Source organism: Camelina sativa, chromosome 20, assembly GCF_000633955.1.
Source record: "Camelina sativa cultivar DH55 chromosome 20, Cs, whole genome shotgun sequence".
Lineage (NCBI taxonomy): Eukaryota > Viridiplantae > Streptophyta > Magnoliopsida > Brassicales > Brassicaceae > Camelina > Camelina sativa.
In genome coordinates this window covers 12,058,815-12,068,223 of record NC_025704.1, presented here as the reverse complement: position 1 = coordinate 12,068,223, position 9,409 = coordinate 12,058,815, and the positions used below count along the sequence as shown (strand labels likewise).

The 9,409-nt window shown below is 37.8% G+C and overlaps 1 protein-coding gene across 1 annotated transcript; it reads right to left on the bottom strand.

The window, feature by feature from the left end:
• Positions 1-2,632, bottom strand: LOC104770576 (putative fatty acyl-CoA reductase 7). Its single transcript, XM_010495023.2, is given in 11 exon segments — positions 1-182; positions 184-292; positions 385-509; positions 644-910; positions 1,016-1,097; positions 1,197-1,358; positions 1,454-1,646; positions 1,771-1,871; positions 1,972-2,177; positions 2,260-2,363; positions 2,518-2,632. Coding segments are annotated over 11 exon segments (1,449 nt in total). The 5' UTR covers positions 2,594-2,632; the 3' UTR covers positions 1-158.

The following is a 9,409-nucleotide window of genomic DNA, read 5'->3' as shown; positions in this document are numbered from 1 at the left end:
TAAGCAACGGTCCACTGTATATCGTTATTTCATCGACCGGTTTATTTGTATAATTATAATTACATATAGTAAGTAGACTCCACACATGCAATACAAACATCTTTTGACTTGAATCCGTATGATACTTCAATTTGAAGTTTTTTTCTTGCACACGTGTGTCATGAGGCCATGGATATGTGTATTCATAAAATAGTCTTCCCAATCAATACATCTTGGGTTGGTGCCGAACAATTTCTCCGTCTCTTTAGCTTCATTTTTGATACGCAATGTTTCGAGGTTTTTATCATCGAATCTGCATTTGGTACAATAAATTGTTATATATTACTTTAAATAAATTTACATATTACTTTCTTTTTGGTTAATGTCATGAAGAGTCAGACATACATGCCCTTGAAGATAACATAAGGCTTGTAGAGCTTCACCATTCTCATGGCCATCTTGAATTTACGGTTGTGATGCTCATATGTATCTCTTTGCGATGGCAAAATTGTACTTAGTAATCCCAATACCTAAAAAAGTAAAATAAAAAAAATATGGAATAAATATGAGAGGATGCAATTAATTAATATTATAGCCCTTCCTATAAGAATACGTACTCCAACAAAAAAAATGTATTGCACATGCAATTTATGCAAATTTTTACCTGTATGGGTAATTTATAGCGCAGGTTCGTGTATACACGGAACCTAGCCATTGTGGATTTTGTTGTAAGGTTTGGAACTATAAGCATACCATTGCGTCCGACCAGAGGGCTTTCCAAGAAATAACGAATCATCATTTCATAAATTTTCTTATATATCAACGGATTTTGGTTAGATGAGCCAACATGGTAAATGGTATGACTTCCTGAATCACGGAAATGTCCAGCTGCTGCTGCGATCAATGCATTTACCACCATATCGGCCGGTATCTTGTTATATATATAGATACATTTCTGTGTTAGCATCAAGATAGTGAAAATATAATTATAATTAACATTTTTCAAAGTCACTGGCAATGTGACTAGTGAACTTACAATATCACATACTGTCTTTTGATCGACGAGAAAACACTTTAGCATTCCCTTTCCGTAGGATAGAATCACACTGTCTATGGTTCTTCATATATTCAATAACCACAAAAATAATTTGAGTCAAGTAACTATCAAAACGAAGAATATGGTAAATTAGGCCAATGGAAATGTGGTGATAGCTTACTTTAAACCTTCAATCCAACCGGGAAAAGGGTCCGAGATAGTGCTTGTGATTATTGTGGGACGTATAACTACAATAGGCATACTTCCTCTACAGTGTCCAAGAAGCATTTCTCCCATTGCTTTGGTGAAGACATATGTGTTTGGCCATCCATAAAGCTTTGCCCTGTTTAACATTATACATGAAAAACGCATGTGCTTCAAGTTACATCATATATATCATCAATTTTCTATATTAATTATTTGAAAATGTAAGGAAACCTTTTTAATGCGAAGTCTTTCATGGCTTGTTCAGTTTGTTCCTTAGAACAACCTTGTTCTATGAGTTGTTTTAATTTCTGTTCTGCCAGTCGCATTTCGGTATTGATGTCTACTTTGTTTTTACCTTTAAGGGTCTCTCCCATAGCAAAAGGTTTCTCTAATATGTGTCCCGATCTTTCCCCACAAACATAAGCTATAAAAGATTGGTTATAAGATAATTAATTATATTGAATGTACATCGATTTATATATATATATATATATATATATATGTATATCGATCAAATCAGTTTTTAAAGGTTAAAAGGAAGGATTTACCAGTTGACACATGGAGAAGCAATTTTGGTTTCACACACTTTTTAGCAAAGTTAAGGACATTGATTGCTCCGAACGTGTTGATTCCAAGTGCAACATCATATCTTTTTTTACATATATAAAACCAAATTAAAAGCTAAGTTAGGTCGTGAATAAGATATTGTTTGTCCTAAAAGATAAGCGGGTGCAATTCACTAGTACCACCTTTCATCGAATCTAGTGGTGGCAGCAGAATTTATGATAATATCGATATCTTGCATCATATCTTGTAAGAGATTAGCGTCATGCACTCCAATATCCTTCAGTGATATGTCACCCGGAACTGGAACAACTTTTTCCAAGATTAAGGCGTTTAGACCTTCATCACCAAGATTCTTTCTCAGTACCCTAAACAATTCTTTCTTGAAAACCTGTTACAAAGATTCATTTTCGTATGATTTATCTAGAAAAAAAAAAATATAGTCATACATACATATTTATGACAAAATATACCTCACAGTGTAACCGTTGTTCCGCAGACTTCTTGTCGGATGCTCTTACGAGGAGGTAAAGCTTCTTCACGTTTGGTTGCAATCTCAGAATCCTCTCCACGAGAACTATATGTTTAAATATTAAAAATTGTCAATGAACAATAATGACACTAATTAATGGTTAATTAGCTACATGAATGGATTAAAAAAGAAGATGCTCATATATATGTATAGACAGTTGATAATTTAGTGGTATAGGAGAGAGTATGTAGAATTATACCTTTAGCAAGGAAGCCCGAAGCACCGGTGACGAGAATTGTCTTGTTCTCAAGAAACTGAAGACAGTTTGCTTCCATTGTTGAAACTTAAAAAAACTTAAAAAACTTAAAGTGAAGTGTTTGTTTGTTGAGGATGTTCGATCATTGCACTATGAGACATGTGTATTTATAGTGGTTGTGAGTGGGGTATGTCGCGTGGGAGTTAATTAGCGGATCATTGCGGTTTAAAATGTTACTAAAGTGACTTTTAATAATTGTGTTTTTCCTCAACATCTGACCAGCTATCTCACTTGTACCATTGCAAAATCGGTACGCAGTCGTCGGATTTCACTTCTATAACATGACTTTTCACGGCTCTGATTGCTATTACAACAGTGGTTTTGTGTTCGAGACCATCGTTAGTTTAAACTCTGGTTTTTCCTTTCATATAAATTTCACTTAAGTACGTAATCATTAATTTTGTTGATTGACAAATTTTACATTTCAGATATATTGATATTGATGTTGTGAACTGATTGTACGTGATCATTGATCAACATGCAAGTTTATTGATTGTAGAACGAATCCTTGATTGCATTCAGCATATTTAACACATGCAACGTTTCTTAAAAGAAAGAATTACTCAAATGTTATCCAAAAGTTGGTTTATTACTCATATCTATAAATCTTTTGAAAATTACTAGAATGTTTAGTGTCCTGGGTGTAGTTACAATTTACCCCTTGGATTTTGTTTCTCGAATTTGAGTTAAAAATTAAAAAAAAAAATACACATCAGCAAATTAGAATACACATCAGATATGATTTAACACAGTCATTAAGCAATCTTTTTTAGATCGCAGTTTTTTTTTAGATCCACAGTTTTGTTTTCTTGTTTATATCAAAGAGAGGGAAAGTGAATAGGTTTTAACTGTTCACAAACCGCGAAAAAAAAAAATATCGAAACTCTCGTCGTCTCTTGTCGCCGGCGATACTCTGTTGTTGTCTACTCTCTTGCCATCAATCTCCCGCCGTCATCTCTCGCCGTCATCTCTCACCGTCTTTACTCGTTCTCTCTATCTTCGTCGTCGCACTCTCTTTCTTCGTCGTCGCTCTCTCTTTCTCTTCGTCTTCTTCGTCTTCGTCTATCCGGTATGTGTCGACTGTTTAGTTTCGAGTTTTCCGGCTGAATGTGGGTTTTTTCGATGATTTACCGCTGATTGTCGCCGTTGTTAATGACGGCTGATTTGTTAGATCTATTCGATTCGATGGCTGATTTACTTTTTGTTTTATGTTGCGGCTCAGTTATTTTAGGGTTTATGGCTGATTTGTTAGATTTATTCGATTCGATGGCTGATTTACTGTTTGTTTTATTTTGCTGACGGATGAGTTGTGACTGAGATATTTTGTGCTTTAGATCTGAGTTATGTGTTTGTGGCTGAGTTATGTTATGCTTTGTGTATGAGTTTGTTTTATGTTATGGCTGATTCATTTTATGATTTACTTATGAACTATAACAGATGTCGATGGTGATTATTTCTTCTGAAGAACAAGCAAGGGATTACCCCCCAAGACTATACGCTAAAATAGAGTCTAGAGATATAAACACAAATTTCAGGATGAAAGAATTCCCTCAGATTAGGGAATCAATAGGACTGGATGCGTGGGAAGAAACGAAGAAAGTACCTATTGGAATAATCTCTAAGCTAGTTGATAGCCAATTCGTCTGGTCTGGTAAGGTTGTTCATTTCCTACTATGTAACCAGTTAAGGGTACATAAGAAGGAGCTTTGGTTTGTGGTCGGCGGTCAACCTATCAGGTTTGGGTTGAATGAGTTTCATTTTCTGACGGGGTTAAACATAGACCCAATGCCTACTGAACGGTTTGAACTTGAAGAGGAACACAAAGATTTCTTCAGACTTTTGAAAGTGCCTGGTGGGGCAGGTCCAACGCTACTTGAACTCAGGGAAGCATTAAGAGTGTGCCGGGGATGGGTTAACCTTGATCATCGTAAATGGTTGGGGCTGTTGCTTCTTCAACACATTGGACTTTATGGTTTGCATCATAACTCTAGAATTCCATATGAAAGTGCCAAAAGAGTTTTTGATGATGAAGCAATGAAGACGTATCCGTGGGGTCGGTCAGCATTTGAAGCTCTTGTTGATTCCATAAAGATGTTGAACCCTACGGGAAAGTCGTACACCCTCAGTGGGTTTACACCCGTGTTACAGGCTTGGGCGTATGAGTCCATCAAATGCTTTGGAGAACGGTTTGGGAATGCATCAGCTAATGATGGTGGCATACCGATGCTTCAATGGGGTGGAAACCGTACACGTTCATCGCTGGAAACCGCAATTGCTGAAGAGATCAAAGCGCTTGGTGAGGTAAGGTTTATATCTGGTTGAGTGATTGTTTAGTAATGGATGAGTTATGATGTAGTTATGGCTGAGTTATTGTTTAGTAACGGCTGAGTTATGTTTTAGTAATGGATGATTTATGCTTTAGTGTTGGCTGAGTTATGTTTTAGTAATGACTGATTTATGCTTTCATTAGTAATGACTGAGTTAAAACTTACTGATGGGTTTCATAATCTCTTATGTTACAGCTGCGTGTGATTAATATGGTTATGAAGGAAAATGGCTGCGAGCTATTTCATTCGTGGCCAGAAGAAGAAGACGACCCAGCAATCGATCGCCTGATCGAAGACATACATCTGAATACGTTTGTTAAAGGTTTTTGGGATGTTAAGGGGAGTGATAAGAAGAAAAAGAAAAAGAAAGCTGAAGCAGTTGTTGAGTCTGAATCTCCTCCCGCAAAGAAGCGGAAAGTTCAGAAGATGAAAGTTTCCAACAGTCAGGAAACTAGTGAAGGAGTTGCACAGGAGAGGAAGAAGAAAGGAAAAAAGGTAAGTGAGGAGGAAGATGCTGGGGAAGATGATCTCTACGAATTGATCTCTAAGTTATACACAAGGTTTGACACCGTTGATAGGAACATTGAAAATGTATCGGCGAATCTGGAGAAGAAGATGGATGAAAGGATTGAAACCAGGCTTGGATCTTTTGAGACGGACCTCAAACAGATGAAAGAGCTCGTGCTTTCAAAGAGCACGACTGACCAGACTTTAAAAATGGGACAGGAACTAAATAACCTGGGACATGGACAGGAACTTCAGACATCAAAAGGTCCACCAAAAGTTCCGGTAATGTCTGGTTTATCTTTGTTTTATGGCTGATTTTTCAGAATGTTTAGGCTGAGTTATTATAATTTCAATTGTCTTCGCTATGATATACAGGAAAAGAACTCTTTGACTTCTCCTAAGAAGTCTCCAGCTGCTAAGAAACCAGCTGATACGAAAACAGGGCCTTCCACGAGGAGAAATGCCAAAGAGTTAGAGGCGTCAGAGAAGGCCAAAGAGTTAGAGGCGGGAGAGAAGGTAATGTCTGATTCATCTTTGTTTTATGGCTGATTTTTCAGAATATTTAGGCTGAGTTATTATAATTTTAATATACAGGAAAAGAACTATTTGACTTCTCCAGATGCTAAGAAGTCTCCAGCTACTAAGAGACCAGCTGATACGAAAAGACGGCCTTCCACGAGGAGAAATGTTAAAGAGTTAGAGGCGGCAGAGGAGGTCAAAGAGTTAGAGGCGGCAGAGAAGACCAAATAAGTAGCTGCGTTAAAGAAGCCCAAAGAAGTAGCTGCGGCAAAGCAGGCTAAAGAAGTAGCTGCGGCTGGAGGTAGAGGTGGAGGTAGAGGTAGAGGTAGAGGTAGAGGTAGAGGTAGAGGTAGAGGTAGGGCGCCTACAAATCCTACTGCTGCTGTTGTGGCTGCTGGTGTTAAGCCGTTGAAATTTGTACTACCTGGAGGTTCAGAAGCTGGTGCAGAAGCTGGTGCAGAAGATATTACAGACGAGTATTTTGCTGAAGCCGACTCACTTGAACCTGAATCTGAGGATGATGAGGAGGAAAAGATTAGGCTTGATAGAATTAAAGCTTTAAGGCTGGAGAGTGTTAAGCTGTCAGCGGATGGGAGTGCATTGAATACACAACAAGATCATCCAAGCTGGATTTTCCCTAATATTGGAGACAACGGACTGACGTGCATGAGGAAGAACTGTTCACCTGGACCTGGAATATATGATCCTCTGGCACCTGTTGATCCGGTGAAGTTGCAGAAACTTTTGGAGTACCTAAAGAAAGCCGAGTATGACCCTTTAGACCCTTTTGCTTAACAAGTTAATAACAGCTTGTTAACATTATATTAACTTGTGTTTATTTGTTTGTTAGGAATATCCCGTTAGGCAAAGGCGGAATGGAAATTGAATTCTATAGGGTGCTAATCACCGAACGAAAGGAATGGCCAGTGAAGCCAGAAGAATATGGTAAATATGGGTGGGTTACTGATGAAGTAAGTTTATCTTAATGTCTTAGTTATTGTTGTCGTTGTCTGACTTATATTACATTATGGCTGCGTTGTTGTTTACTACTCAGTTTTCTGTTGTACAGCACTTGGGCGCGTTTATGAGAGTCCTTAGGTGTAGGTACAAACGAGATCCCTTCCCATTCCACAACAAACGCATTGCGTTTATAGACCCGTGGTTCACCAGTGAAATGGTTCACCGTCATTATCCGTTGTTCAAGTCCGAACCCAAGTTTTTTACAATGACTGGCAATTGTTATGAAGAATTAGTTAAAGGTTTGATTCCATCAGATGAACAAACTAATTTGAAGTGGATAGAAGATGTGGATCACCTGTATATTGCTCCACAAATTGGAGGCGATCACTGGGTGGCGCTGCACGTGGATCTCAACAGAAGGCATATTGATTGCTATGATAGCATCGTGGGACAAGTAACCGGAGAGAGTGAGCTTAGAATGCTGAATGCTTGTAGGGCGTTTACGCGGATGATTCCAGCAATGATGAACGCGAACGTTCCTCACGAAATTCGTACACCTACTTACAAACAGTTTACCTTCAGGAGGAGGACAGTCTCCAAGGTCCCTCAAAACGTACAGGTTGGTGACTGTGGCGTGTACGCTTTAAAGTTTATAGAATGTCTAGCGCTTGGTGTGTCTTTCGATGGAATCTGTGATCAAAACATCCAGGGTATACGTGTTAAAATGGCAGCAGAAATCTTCGATGAGTCACCTGATTTTATGAATCAGTTCACGTAAAAAACATTTGTATTTCTTTTGGTAGGTAGGAATTGCACTTTGGATATGTAAAAAAACCTTTGGATTTCTTTTGGTAGGAATTGTACTTGGATATGTAAAAAAACATCTGGATTTCTTTTGGTAGGAATTGTACTTGGATAAGAAAGTTCTTTGTTTAGTATCTTTTCAATGTTACGGCTGAGTTATGTACTTCACACGGCTGAGTTATAATTAAATATTGAATAAACATATATGTTATGGCTGAGTTATATATTTCGAACGGCTGAGTTATCTACTTCGTACGGATGAGTGAGTTATGGCTGAGTTATGTACTTGGTACGGCTTCGTTTAGTCTTTCGTGCCGTGCCTCGATATTACTAAAAGTGTTGTTGGGGAAGCCCAAACAATAATTCTGTGCCTGCTCAGATCCACACGCGTAATCAATTTATAAAGTTAGTTTTTTCACAATATATTATACAAAATAATTAAAAAATTGAACTCAAAATTCGAATAAAAAATCTTAAAATTCCGACAAAGTGACTAAGTGATGGCTGAGTTATTGACTTACACGGCTGACTTATTAAATATTTGTAAATTTACATTATTATAACTCAACATTTAAATGTAAAATTGAATTATAAACTCAACACGGTTATTTAGTCATTCTAGTTTGAGGGTTGGCTGAGATATCGTCTATGACGGCTGAGTTATAATTAATGATGACTGAGTTATAATTAATCATGACTGAGTTATTAAAATAGATTGATAAAACACCACAACATAGAAAGTTCATATCAATTCCAAAAAAAAAAAAAAAACAACGGAGCTTGACTAATCTCACAGATACTTGTTCAAGCTCTCAAACTTCTTCTCCAGCGCGTCATATTTCTTTTCCAAATACAAGATCATTTCGTCTTGAATCTCGATGCGCTTCTTGGTTGCATCTAAGTCCTGCTTCATCTCATTCTTCTCCTCCTGAATAACCCTAAACTCTTCGCGTACTGCATCAGTCCACCACTTCCTGAAANGCATTGAATACACAACAAGATCATCCAAGCTGGATTTTCCCTAATATTGGAGACAACGGACTGACGTGCATGAGGAAGAACTGTTCACCTGGACCTGGAATATATGATCCTCTGGCACCTGTTGATCCGGTCAAGGTTCAGAAACTTTTGGAGTACCTAAAGAAAGCCGAGCATGACCCTTTAGACCCTTCTGCTTAACAAGTTAATAACAGCTTGTTAACATTATATTAACTTGTGTTTATTTGTTTGTTAGGAATATCCCGTTAGGCAAAGGCGGAATGGAAATTGAATTCTATAGGGTGCTAATCACCGAACGAAAGGACTGGCCAGAGAGGCCAGACGAATATGGTAAATATGGGTGGTGTACTGATGAAGTAAGTTTATCTTAATGTCTTAGTTATTGTTGTCGTTGTCTGACTTATATTACATTATGGCTGCGTTGTTGTTTACTACTCAGTTTTCTGTTGTACAGCACTTGGGCGCGTTTATGAGAGTCCTTAGGTGTAGGTACAAACGAGATCCCTTCCCATTCCACAACAAACGCATTGCGTTTATAGACCCGTGGTTCACCAGTGAAATGGTTCACCGTCATTATCCGTTGTTCAAGTCCGAACCCAAGTTTTTTACAATGACTGGCAATTGTTATGAAGAATTAGTTAAAGGTTTGATTCCATCAGATGAACAAACTAATTTGAAGTGGATAGAAGATGTGGATCACCTGTATATTGCTCCACAAA